This window comes from Neolamprologus multifasciatus, chromosome 4 (assembly GCF_963576455.1).
Source record: "Neolamprologus multifasciatus chromosome 4, fNeoMul1.2, whole genome shotgun sequence".
NCBI classification, from domain to species: Eukaryota; Metazoa; Chordata; class Actinopteri; order Cichliformes; family Cichlidae; genus Neolamprologus; species Neolamprologus multifasciatus.
The window spans coordinates 8,221,627-8,235,215 of record NC_140442.1 but is presented as its reverse complement, the minus strand read 5'-3'; the positions used below and the strand labels follow the sequence as shown (position 1 = coordinate 8,235,215).

The window sequence follows — 13,589 nt, the reverse complement described above, 5'->3', positions numbered from 1 at the left end:
TGTTTTTTATCTTTGAGTGTGAGCTAAGTGTTCCTGTGTACTGATTTGTTGTATGTTGATAACGGTATAATTAAGTACATTAAAACGTAATCATTAAAATGTATCAATGCATGTGTTTGTCTTTATTCACAAGGGGGCGCCAGAACCCCACGGGATTAGTATCTCCTCCAGGAATGGGGATCGTTTTCTTGTTTAGTCTTAAGAGCTAAAAAAGAAAGGAACCGGACTTCTTTACCTTTTGTAAAAACCTTAACATCCAAACTTAAAGAAGTCTAGTATCCTTCTGTTTTTAAGCTGTTGAGACTAATGTGTTTTGGGTGACATTACATGGACTTTTCCCTCAAAGGTAAACGTGAAATTTACGATATTCGGAAGCCACTGACTGGACAACGGCTGAATTCTCCCAATTATTTAGTAAAATATTATACAAAAGCGAAAAAAAAGAAAACTCTACAATCCGGGATAGCATTTATTTTTTTAAAAATCACTCCAGCTGTTTTGAGGTACACACGTGTAGACGTTGCTATAAACATCTCGACGTATCGTGAGACAAAGGCAGTTACATCATGACTTAATAGGTACAACAAGGTAGCGTCACTGTGCATTTGAGTGAATTAGGTATCTTACTGTCCTGTATAATCACTGCGAGTTTACTTGCGAGTTTACTTGCTTTGCCCTGCTGAGAGTTAATTGTTTCGCCTTTCTCAATCAATTATTAGACGGGGGCGTTTTTGTTTCAGACAAATGCATTGAGCGGCTTTCATATCCACTGCGAACGAACGATGTTAAAGTGATTACATACATATTTGGTGTATTTACAGCGTGCTTGCTCTGAGCCTGCAGACTGAAAACAATTATGTTTTCCTTTCCATGTGTAGACAGGTAGGAACGCCTTTTACTCAGTGCGCATGTCAGTGACTCTGTTTATTTACAAAAAAGCCGCGCAAAAACAACACTTTAAACTTAATGTATGACAGTACATGTTTAAAAAAGGCCACCATTTTTTTGCCTATTGCATTAAGTAATTGAAAATGTATCCATTGTGTCCTGTGTGTTAAATGCTATCATGTGCTGCACAGACCAGAACGCTAAAACTAACATTAAAAATAACCTCTTTTTTATTTTAAACTAAGGTATTTTCTTCTAAAATTAAACTAAAAGCTGAAAAAAGGGGTGATTTGAAGCGGCTTTTTTTTAGAGTAAACCGCCCCCTTTTCGCCCCGGAAGTGACGCAACGAATACGAAACGCACTTCATTGTTCTCCGCTTATATGTCTCCCCCGTTCCTTAGCTAGTTTACTTCATTTCCCACCACTGCTCATCTCCAGTGCTGGCAGTAGAATGGCAGCGGCGGCACCCAACCCGGAGGACTCCACCAGGAGCAGCGGTAGCAGCGGCACCAGCACGCCCAGTGCGCTTGCTGGAGACGGAGACGCGGAAGAGGCCGAGGAATTCACCTCGTCTTCCCACTGCTCGGAGCTTTCGCGGCGGCAGAACGAACAGAGAAAGCAGGGCTTATTCTGCGACGTGACGCTGGCCTTCAGCAGCGGGGCGGCAATGGGCAGCCTCCAGAGCTGTGAGTTTTCAGCCCACAGGTCTGTCCTCGCTGCGGCCACCGACTACTTCACCCCACTGCTGGGGGGACAGTTTTCTGAGTCCTTGTCCGGACGGGTGGAGATGAAGGAGTGGAGCTCAGAGCTGGGGCCAGACCCCGAGACGGTGGAGAGTGTTATCCAATATATGTATACCGGAGAAATACGCGTCAGTACCTGCAATGTGCATGAGGTTCTGGAGCTGGCTGATAGGTATGATCAGTTTAATATCGCATCTTTTCTTTTTTCTTTCAGAAAGATGAATTAACTCTGCATGCTATGCATTGGGCCTTCCGTAGAAGTATTGTTTTTGCGCACTGCTTGCAGAAAGAAGAGTAAACAAAATGCTGTTATGTAGTTGGCAGGAAATTTCATTGTCTAATCTTTACTGTATTTCCTTTGTTACTTTGTCAGGTTCCTGCTGCTGCAGCTGAAAGATTTCTGTGGAGAGTTCCTTAAGAAGAAGCTGAGTCTGACCAACTGTGTGGCCGTCCACAGCTTGGCTCACATGTACACGCTGGACCAGCTGGCTCTGCGGGCTGCAGACATGATCCGCCGCAACTTCCACAAGGTTATCCAGGATGAGGAGTTCTACACGCTCCCCTTTCACCTGGTGCGTGATTGGCTATCAGATGCAGAGATAACCGTGGATTCTGAGGAAGTGCTTTTTGAGGCTGTGGTGAAGTGGGTGCAGAAGAACCCAGAGGAGAGAAGCCGCTATTTTGAAGAGCTGTTTCGTCTCCTGAGGCTGCCCCAGATCAAGCCCACCTACCTGACCAGAGTGGTGAAAAATGAACGACTGGTGGCTTCCAACGAGGCCTGCCTGCGGCTGGTGTCGGAGGCAGTAGAGGGCCATGCTATTAGATTTGAAAACCTCAAGTCGGCTGATATGGAGTTCTGGTCTTCACACATGGCCTCCTTTCAGCCTCGCTTTGGTCAAAATATGGACGTTATCATGGTAGTAGGTGGAGTTTCAGAGGGAGGCGACTACCTTAGCGAATGTGTGGGCTACTTTATTTATGAGGACCGTTGGGTCAATCTGCCTCACATCCATAACCATCTGGATGGCCACGCTATCGCTGCCACAGAGTCCCACGTCTATGTAGCTGGTTCTATGGAGCCAGGCTTCGCTAAGACTGTGGAACGTTACAACCCTAATCGTAACACCTGGGAGCAGGTGAGCAACTTGACCACACGCAAGCACTCTTTTGGCCTGACTTGCATTAAGGATATCTTATACAGCATTGGTGGCCATGGCAACTTCAGCCCGGGTTTCAAGGATGTCAGTGTGTATGAGCCAGAGCAGGACAAGTGGCACAATCTGGAATCTGCTCCCAAAATCCTGCGAGACGTGAAGGCAGTGAGTGTGGAGGACCGCTATGTTTATGTCACAGCACGCACACCCGTCGATACAGATAATGATGACGGATTGAAGACGGTGACCACTCGTTATGACACAGAGAGTCGCCAGTGGCAGGATGTTGACTCCCTGCCTCTTATTGACAACTACTGTATCTTCCAGATGGCTGTGGCATCCACTAACTTCTACCACACAGCCTCCTGCTGTCCTAAAAGCTACACAGTTCGGGATGAGGTTGCCAGGCAGAAGATTAGTGTACGCATCTCTGATGAGATCCTAGAAAGCCTTCCACCAGAGGTAACCAGCATTGAGGGTGCTGCAATCTGCCACTTTGATGAGGATGTCTTCATCATCGGGGGCTGGAAGAACAGCGACGATGTAGACAAGCAGTACCGCAAGGAGGCCTACCGTTACTGCGCCGAGAGGAAGCGATGGATGCTGCTGCCACCCATGCCTCAGCCTCGTTGTCGAGCTACTGCCTGCCACGTCCGCATCCCGTACCGCTTCCTGTACGGCTGCCAGCGCTACCCCATGCCCCAGAACCTTGCCCGCCAGCGAGATCGCATGCAGCAGATGCAGCAGCTTCACCGGCGCACCCTCACCCTGCGCCGGCAGCTCCAGTCGCAGATAGAGTGTTGAACTGTCCACTGTGACTTCCTGTGATTTCCTGCAAACCCCAATTTCAATGCAGCTACCATTGTCCTCCACCTTGAGTCATTCACTAAAGCAGGTCCTGTTGCTCTCGTCCTGGATTTCATTAATCTGAACTGTGTGTCATCAGCTTTCATGCTGTGTTTGTGTTATTGGCTCATTTGTGGAAAGCCATGAAATATGTGGGCAGGTGTGTGCTGTCCTGCTGGTGGTCTGTGAGGAGGGATGTGATTATAAATATGTGAATAAGAGTGTTATAGTGCAGCCAACAACTAAATATCTGTTAGCCATTTATGTTGTTAAAGCGGCTGTTTATCTCTTTATACGTAAATAGTATAAAAGCTGTATATGTATACATTTCTATGGATATTTTACATTCCTTTATTGTACTGGAAGATAACGTGGCATTAGTAATAATTGCATTCCTGCATTCTTAATGAACTCTCATTCCATTGTAACACTGTGACAATCGGTCCAAACCCCTTGTATCTTAACTGCTCTGTTACTACGGCTTTGCTTGTTACTGTACAGGCACAAAAACTAAATATGAATTAACACGAGGAGGTTGTTAATCATGAAATCCTGTGGACTAGTTGTAGACAGTTATATATTTGTGTACCTTTTCTTGCTCATGTAACAATAGTAATGTTTCTCCAAGTTTTTTTGATGAGGTGAAAAGATGAGAGGACCGTAATATCCCAAAATATGTGATAAGATGCAATGAAATCATTCCTTTGAGTAAGCTAACATTGAAACAATCTGCTCTGCAACTGCATTAAGGACCAATCAGCAGCAGCAGCTTAATCATTCCTTTTTTTGCACTTTGGTTATCTATTGCCCAGTGCATTCCCATTCATTCAACAAAGACATATTTAATCTTTATGTATGAGTGTGGGAGGATGTGTAGGGCTTGGTTATCACTCTGCAAAGAATGGGAAAAGCTTCTGTGGAACGCCACTCTTTAACTTCTAAAGTCTTTAAAAAGTTGCCATTGCACTTTGACTTGTTTTGTTTATTTCATATCAGACGAGCTGATTGTATATTGCAAAGGCTTTGTTTTAGCTGTCTTGCAGTCAGTGAGATTTACTCTTCTTGGAAATAACAATGTTATCAGTACAGGTGGATTAGTTTCCAACATTAAATGTCTTGTAAAAGTTTGGTGTATATTGGAGTTCTGTCTGTCGGAAGACTCCTTTTACCCGCCAAAGAGACGTAGAAATGAGAAAAACGAGGAATAAAACTTTAAAACAAAAGGGATTGTTTTATGAATGTGTTGTGACTGACATTCAGAAATTCCCACTCAAGCAGCGCTAATTATAGCAGTATAGGGTTACGGAGCGGAGAAATGATATTCATTTCCACTTTATGACCTAACATAAATGGCACTGCAAATATTAACTGAAATAAGCTATGTAATTTGCTTTGCATGTGATAGTCAACACTTTGTGTCCTTGGATGTATGAAATGCTAATGTCATCTCTTGAAATTAAAGTTGTTTTGTAAGACATTTGCTTGCATTGCATTACTGGACTGTGTACAGTCCAAAAGTCTGTTATTTTAGTTAACAGAGAGCTAAATGTAGGAAACATTACAGTATTGGTTTTTCTTTTGGCATTTTAAGAGGGGAAATCACATCATTTATGAAAGGAAAACGGTTCAATCATGTAGCATGAATATTCTAACACAATGTTAAATTACTGGTAATTATTTTTTTTGCTTGGTTTCAAAAAGAAGTTACACCCTGAAACCCTGTCACTGTGCTATTTAATTCGCAATATTATAACCATTTTAATAACGCGTAGTGAAGTTCATATTTTCAGTCTCTTGTTTAACATTAACTATTTACCATGTAAAATAGTCACCAAAAATCTCGACAGTAACGACAATACTGGTGTTTCAGATTAAGTGGTGTCTCAGATTTGCTGGTGACAGTCAAACAGATGTGTCATACACTTCTTTAGAAGCTACTAACGACCAACCGGGAAAATCTAAATATTTCGTCTTTACAAATGCATTTATTTGCCTTTTGATTTTTTAACACGACGCAAAAGTCTGTTTTAATGTATTTTGGATAATTAAAAAAAAGTGTGCCTAGCTCAGCTGGTGGCCGCGCCGATGCCTGTTCATATACTGTTTGGAAAACGTTATTGTCATCATTATTTTCCCCACAAACTATCACTTGATTTGAGAATGGTTCGGCACTACAACTAAAGCATATACTTTATATTATCTGCACTCAGATGGAGGGGATGTGATTCCGCTTGTGCTGTGTGACAGTCCAACCAGATTAACCTGTGACACCAGCATCTGGACTAAATCACCTCCATAAGACAATACCTGTTTCATGTTCAATACATCAGACAAGACCTCTGCAACTGTCAGTGTTTTGTGTAGTGTGTATTCCCATTTTATTCTATTAAGGATGTCTTAATAAATTTATTCACAAAACAGAAACCAATTAATTTTAGCAGAATGTGATGCTGTTAACGGTAAAGCAGTATGAAAATTCTGCTGGACATGGAATACATTTAGAGTTTTCTTTTCTTCTAATACCTTTGTACTTTCTACTCCTTATATTTACTGACTATTTCACGTCACCACAGGCTTTACCCACAACAAACTGATTTCAGTTTAATAACCTATTCATCAACAGCGCTTACTTCATATGACTGATGTAGAGATGAAAGAGATGAAAAAGGCAAAACAACAACAAGCAAACAGGCATGTTATTTATGAATTATTTAGAGCATGATGCTCTAGTTGAGAATGGGAGGATGAATAATATAACTGACATATATTCATATTTCATATTTCAGTTCATATTTCCTTGAATTCATGTTATCCCTTTATTACTTGGCATGATGTTAAGTTACATTTGTACAAAAATAGCTGGCAGAAATGTTCTTTGTCTTTCTGCCCTCTTTTCAGAGGTTGTACTTTTTCTCCAGTTCACACTTATCTATTAACATCACCTCTCTGATAATTTTTTAGAATATGAATATAGTTTTAACTCAGACTCTGATGTTATCCTTGGAGCAGCTAAAGTTAATACCACAACTTACTCTATTACTATACCAGTAAAATCATTCTGAAGATAGTAAATAAACGCGTGATTATTTTTAAAATTTATTATGTAGTTTATCTGTAAAGAAGCAGTGCGTAAAACACTGAGCAGTTGCAGAAGTCATGTCTCATCTATTGAATATGAAACAGAAATCCTTCATTTGCCGAACAGTTTAACGTTGATGAAATTATGAGCAGGCATCATTAGTCTTCTGCATTGCTCTTTCACGTTGCAGCGTGGGAACGTAGCCTCTTAGAATGCGCATGCTCTTTCTGTCAAAAGCAATGCGATATCGCGGACAGTTGTGATGTTGTGTTAGAAAAACAAAAAATAGCAAAGGAATTCAAGACGAAACTGTTGCCGTGTATAATAAATAATAAGCGTATACTGACAGCTCACGATAGGGGGCTTTAAAAAAATCAGACTTAACGGATTTTTTGTGAGGATGTACCTGTGAACGCAACTCTCGTGAGACTTTGTGAGATTGAACATGGCGGCATACACTAGCTAGAACCTAAACAAAACTTCTGATCTACTTACAAGACTAGTCTGTCTTCAAAATCCTGGAATCCCCACCATTTACTGACCCGGGTGAATAGAAAGACTTCATTGGCGTCTTTTTAAACCGAATTTTCACCATGAGGAAAAACAAGAACAAACGTCAACCTACCAAACGTAAAACCGCCAGTCAAACACAAAAGTCCAAAAGACCTCGTAGTGATTCACCAAAAATGACAGAAAAGGACAGTTCTGAATTGACACCATTCGAGATTTTCTTCCAAAAGGTGAGCGATACCCACTTATCAATAGAAAATAACGTTTCCGCATTTGATACCAGACTCTCGCTAATTGAAATGTTACACAAAGACATTCAACGCTGTGACCGTCGGTCGAGACTCTCACAGTCCAGCTAAGCTTAGGATAGAGAATAAAATCAGACTGAAATCCAAATAGGATGATCATGAGAGTTAAAGTATATGACTCCAAACTGTGAAAAACCAATCCCAACCACTACCGATATGAGTACCCATTCTAACCCCCCACTGGTGATGTGGCATGTGGCGAGGAGTGTAAGACTTTCGTTTCGTTATGTTTGTTTGTTTTGTTTTCATAAGTATCTTTTTTTTATTTCATTTGTTTTTCATTCATTTATTGTTAATCCTCATTCTACCCTTGGCTCCTCCTCCTAATAATACAGTATGGGGCTTAAGCAGGTGCACAGGAAGTTATGAACACACAAGTTTAATTTCAAATACAAGGACTCTTGTCTGCCTCATGTATTTCCGACTTATCTTTTTATTTAGTATTTGACATATTTCAATTATATATACCTCGTTTTGTTTAAAATAAAACACATTTTAAAAAGAGTTAATTCATTGAAAATACAGCTTAAAAATGTATGTTTTTTCACAAATCCTTCAAGCATACTTCTATACTGGTTAGTTTTTTTTTCCAGCTAGCTAAAGCCAGAGAAAGTCTATGGCTAAGGAATTCAGTGTTAACATGCTACTGCTTTCTCCTCTGAATGCTTTTGTTCATATGAGAACTGCAGAGTCAGCATTAATCCCGCAGCGTTGTCCGTGTTTGATACTCACCAGTCAGGAGATTAAAAACCTGATTTTAGCACCTATCCTGCTGGACTGGTGTTTATCGCACTACTGTCAATTAAATTTAGCCAAACTCTGAGCTTTACACATGCTATAATCAGCACCTGGACTTCACCTCACCATCTGTCTCATCAACATATATTCTGCCTGCACAGATTGAAAAGTTCTCAAAGCTGCACATGAAGGACCGTGACAGGGTGCAAGAAATCCTGCAGTCCATGCAGAAGGCTGGCTCCAAAACCCTGCAGGTATCCACATCACTCACTCCTCTTATAAACATATTCACCCCTGAATGAAAATAAAATATTATTTCTTTCATGATTTTTATCTTGTTTTTGATCCAGGTGATCTCAGATTTTGACATGACCCTTACAAGATTTGAATACAATGGGAAAAGATGCCCCACTTGTCATAGTGAGTACACTCAAAGTACAACAAACTATATATAATAACTCAAATGTTCTGTTACCCAGTATTTGATGGGGTAGTGGGTTTACAGACACAAAACCTTCTAAAAGAATGCTCTTTATTCACACGGTTTCCAAGCAAGGGTGGTGCAATAGAAACCACTGGAGGGCAACATTTACATATCAAGAACAAAAGATGAGACAAAAGGTGTTGAAGATTGTCAGGCAGTCTGCTCCATGGGGTATCTAGAGACTCAGACAAAGGGTGAAAGGCTCTAGACAAGTAACAAGATCAAGGTTCACACATTCCAAAGTAAAATGGTGATCAGGACCAAATAAGGAACTTCCTACTCCGGTTAGCATTTAATTGGGACTCAGATTGATGAATCAAAATGAACATACTATCGGCATTACTCCATCTTTTCCATTCTATTCCCCACGTGATCTCAGACACACAGTTTGCAGTGCTTAAATGTATTAGATGACTTTTCATAAAAACAAGAAAACACAAAATGTCTGTGAAGGTTCTCAGTCATCCAGGTCATCGTAGTCAAAGGAGCTTGCAAAGAAAAGCGTCTGGACTTCTTTAAGTTACTTGAAGACGTTTCACCTCTCATCCGAGAGGCTTCTTCAGTTCTAAGGTCAAATGGTGGAGAGTCCCAGATATAACCCTAGTGGGAGTGTCCCCCCACAGAGGGACAAAAGGACCCCCTGATGATCCTCTAATCGCCTGAGCCAAGGTGTGGAACTGGGTGTGAAAACACAAATGCTTTAGAATTCTATTAAAAATGTATATCAACTAAATAAATTAAATGACAAACTGAAATAATGTCTTTATATATATATGCTATATACTGGACCTCTCTGGCTTAACTGTGGGCAACTGCGAATTTCAGCCAAATGGTCAAAGAGAAAGTAAAATATTGAGACACAAGATTTCTTGTATTTTCTTTTAAAGAGGATCTAGCAAAGGTATAAATCTGAATCACCAAGCCTTAAACAACAAATGGACATTATTCATTGCATGCTAAACTTCCAATGGAAAAGTTTACTTTGTAAACTAAGCAGCACTTGGAAATGGGAAAGTTTACAGTGTAATGGAAAAGTTTAGCATTAATCTGAGATTCAGAGGAGAAATCTTTATTTGAAAATAGGGGAGACTGTTTTGTTTTTCTTAAAGACTTTTATGCAGGAAACTCCAGGGAAAGGGAACAGAACAAAAGGGGTAACAGCATCAAGTGGGGGTTTCTCTATTTACATAAGGAGAAGAATAGACACAAAAGCCTGGTGAATGACCATGGGGGTACCAGTATTTAGAGATACAATAGTGATAAAAGATTAGATGTAAAAGAGTCTAGACAGGTGACAAAATCAAGGTTAACACCTTCCAAGTGATAAGGAATGGAGAGAATAAAAAGCCTCTACAGGGGACTGTTTGCATTTTACAACATGGTATTAACATTAAAATTGTGAGAAACTGTTTGCCTCAGTTTTCAGCAGGTCTCCAGCCGGGTAGAGATCTTGTGACTGTGAAAGCCATAGCTCTGTCTGTAACTCCTCTTCCAGTATGGATGACTTCTACTTGGGAGACAATAGAGAGAAAGGGTGCCACTCAGGAATGCTTTGCATCCATTTGGAAAGGAACTTTTGTCATTATAGGAGGATAAGAGGACAAAAGCCATGCCAGCAAAAAGCCACCCATAGCTTTTTATTCAGATATGTACAATTCTCTTGGTGTGTACGCCACACATGCATTTGAACACATGTTGAGAATGAAAGATAATACCATCATATCTACACTTATTACACCACTGAATTCATCTTTGTAGTGAGGGGTTTGAAAACCTCAGGCCACTTAACCTAGTTAGTGGATGATGAGATTTTTAATGGAATGGAATCAAGCCTATATTGGATAAATTGAAGGTGAAGTTTAGGGTAAGTCTGGATCAGGATGTAGGGTAGGTTGGTCTTGTGATCCCTACCACACATGTCCTTGGTCAGTAATAGACTCGATCAGGCACTGACTCGTGGTTAATAATAGAAAAAATGCTTATGCTAAAGTCGTATATACTGGTGCATTTCCTGTAGATCTAAATGTAGAACTCAATTAGCTTTTTCCCCCCTCTTTCTATCTTCATATAAAATTAGAATTATTTGAGCCTACTCGGTATTTATATACGTTTCACAGAGCACAATTCAGTGTCGACTGCTCATTCGTCGTGTCTCTCTTCAATCGTTCTGGGTCTTTAAAATGTTTTTATTTGTCAGCTGTTTGTAGTTTGAGGTGGCCATGCATATAAAAGGTTTTGGCTGAAAGACACATGACTGTCATTTTGTGTATTTGCAGATATTCTTGAGAGGAGTGATGTCATCTCCAGTGATTGCAAAAAAAAGGTAGGCAAAACTTCTAGTTTACTATTGAATATTTTTTTTATAGTGCTTTTATATTAACACTGCATGTTTTAGTACAGTGTCCACTTCAAAACAGCATTATATATTAAATTATGATGAGGAGTTTTCTCCCAAATTGTTGTGTGGTGGGAGAAATGGAAACATGCAGTCAACAACCTTGACTATGCCTCTTAATCAGTTTTGTAAATATTATCAGGAAAACATGCTGCACATTAAAAATGTGTTCCATTTGGTGTGGGGTGAATTGCGAAGGCTGTCAGGGATAAAATGAAGCTGTTTATCCAGATGTTTGCAAATCTTAAGTAATATGTTAAATATATTAAGTAAGTAAGGTTTATTATACAGTGTTTTTCAACAATAAAAGTCACAAAGTGGTTTACAGTACAGAATAAGAAGAAACAGTAACACTTTAAAATCATGACAGACTGTTAAGCTTTAGAAAGGTATTAGTAAGTACTTAAAAATACTACTGAAATTAATCTGCCTTAGTATCAATTTATCAATGCAGATATAGATTTTTATTCTTGATTTATAAGCTCATATATAACATGTTCATGGTATCTTTTACAGAGTTTAAGTGATTAACAAAATCATTTTATACCTAACTATATATATTTAATAATTATGATGCAAGCTCATCGTTTGTGAGTGTGATGAGAGCATTCAGAGATATTGGTTTTAAAACTGACAGCTAGTCAAGGGATGTGGTGGAAAAAGGAAAGGAAAAGTTACTGTATCCAGAAGGTGAGTAAGTACAACATTTGCTTAGTGTTTCATGAGTAAGCTGGTCAACACTCTGGACTGAACCAGGGACAAAAAAGAACTTTGCACATGAATAATAAAAGTGAAGTATGTAGTGATAATTGAATTGAACCTGAAGGCTTGCTCCCTGTTCATTCATGCAGGGGGTTTAAAATAACACCCCAAATAACTATCCAGAGGCATTGCCCAGATGGCTGCTGAGTGGTGGTGAGACTTGCCAATTCTAGAAGAATTGTGATATTTGCTGATCACTTTTTATAACACTGTCATGTCCTCTACAGCTGCAGGGGCTGCTCGACAAATACTACCCCATAGAGATCGACACTACGCTGTCAGTAGAGGAGAAGCTGCCTCTTATGGTGGAGTGGTGAGTGTGTACACAGAGCTGTGACTTGTGTTTAATAGTGTCGGAAGGGTATTTATTAACTCGACTGTATCTCAGGTGGACAAAGGCTCACGAGCTGCTGGTGAATCAGAAAATTAAGAAAGATGGGTTAGCCAAGGCGGTGAGGGACTCTGAAGCCAAGCTGAGGTATGAGCATCCCTGAAGATCTGTTTAGTTCTTGAATGTTGAAAACATTTTTGTAATGCAGCTAATGTGGATTCTTTTTCACGTCTTTTAACAGGGACGGCTACAAGGATTTCTTTGACCACCTGCATGAGCACAGCATCCCCCTGCTCATCTTCTCTGCTGGAATAGGAGACATCCTGGAAGAGGTGATACGCCAGACTGAGGTCTTCCACCCTAATGTCAAGGTCATCTCCAACTACATGGACTTTGATGAGTCTGTGAGTAGCCACACCACATACCTGACATCCACTCAGGCATTTAAATAATAATTTGACTTGATCTGTTTGCACAGGGGGTGCTGAAGGCTTTCAAAGGAGAACTGATTCACATCTACAATAAAAGGGAAGGTGCGCTGCTCAACACCGGACATTTCCAGGAGCTGCGCACACAGACAAATGTGCTACTACTAGGAGACTCTCTAGGGGATCTGAACATGGCTGATGGAGTGCAGGACATGGAGAACATCCTCAAGATCGGCTTCCTTAATGACAAGGTAAGCAAAAAGCATGCACGCAGTTATGTTCACTAAATCGAATTGATATTTATCTATTTTTAACTTCCACAGGTGGAGGAGAGGAAACAATCATACCTGGACTCATATGACATTGTGTTGATAAAGGATGAAAGCTTAGATGTTCCAAATGCAGTTATTCGCTTTCTCACTGAGTAATTGGACTGTGACAGCCCTGCGGTAGGCCACCTACCTCAGCTGATAGCTGCAGCCTAAAAGCTGTATGTGTGTGTCTACTGTTCAAACTTTGACATAAATGGCGGTACTTGACCTAGTATTTGCTCTGAAAACGACTTCCATTCTCTTACAAAAAAAAGCACCTTTTCAGTGAATTGTAATCTGAAAACAGACACTGTTTTTAGCACTGCAGTGCCATCTTGTGGTGGACTGTCGGTAAATACATTTAGGAACAGGGAAAGAAAAACATTTCTATATTTAGAGTCAGTAATTTGTAATAACTATTACGTTGAAATTATGAGAATATTAGCAACAAATACAATAAAAAGTTAATAAAGTAGTTATTTTTTGCTACAAATTTTAAACTTTAGGTTCAGTGTTTTTAAATCACTTAACGGTCTGATGCATTTTGTTTATCTGAGTCTGGAATAAAAGAAAAAAAAATTAAGTTGCTGCTTCTTTCTTCAGCTTCTGCC

The 13,589-nt window shown here is 40.0% G+C and overlaps 2 protein-coding genes across 2 annotated transcripts; both read left to right on the top strand.

Moving 5' to 3' along the window:
• Nucleotides 1-1,217: 1,217 nt before the first annotated feature.
• LOC146519717 (kelch-like protein 11) lies at nucleotides 1,218-4,844 on the top strand. The gene is made up of 2 exons (XM_085158294.1): nucleotides 1,218-1,804; nucleotides 2,006-4,844. The coding sequence occupies exons 1-2, from the start codon at nucleotides 1,341-1,343 to the stop codon at nucleotides 3,588-3,590; spliced, it is 2,049 nt and encodes a 682-aa protein (XP_085014420.1). The 5' UTR covers nucleotides 1,218-1,340; the 3' UTR covers nucleotides 3,591-4,844.
• Nucleotides 4,845-6,936: 2,092 nt separating this feature from the next.
• Nucleotides 6,937-13,561, top strand: LOC146519716 (cytosolic 5'-nucleotidase 3-like). Its single transcript, XM_085158304.1, has 9 exons — nucleotides 6,937-7,451; nucleotides 8,429-8,521; nucleotides 8,618-8,687; nucleotides 11,028-11,074; nucleotides 12,136-12,221; nucleotides 12,297-12,386; nucleotides 12,481-12,643; nucleotides 12,718-12,918; nucleotides 12,991-13,561. The coding sequence occupies exons 1-9, from the start codon at nucleotides 7,305-7,307 to the stop codon at nucleotides 13,093-13,095; spliced, it is 1,002 nt and encodes a 333-aa protein (XP_085014430.1). The 5' UTR covers nucleotides 6,937-7,304; the 3' UTR covers nucleotides 13,096-13,561.
• Nucleotides 13,562-13,589: the final 28 nt, after the last annotated feature.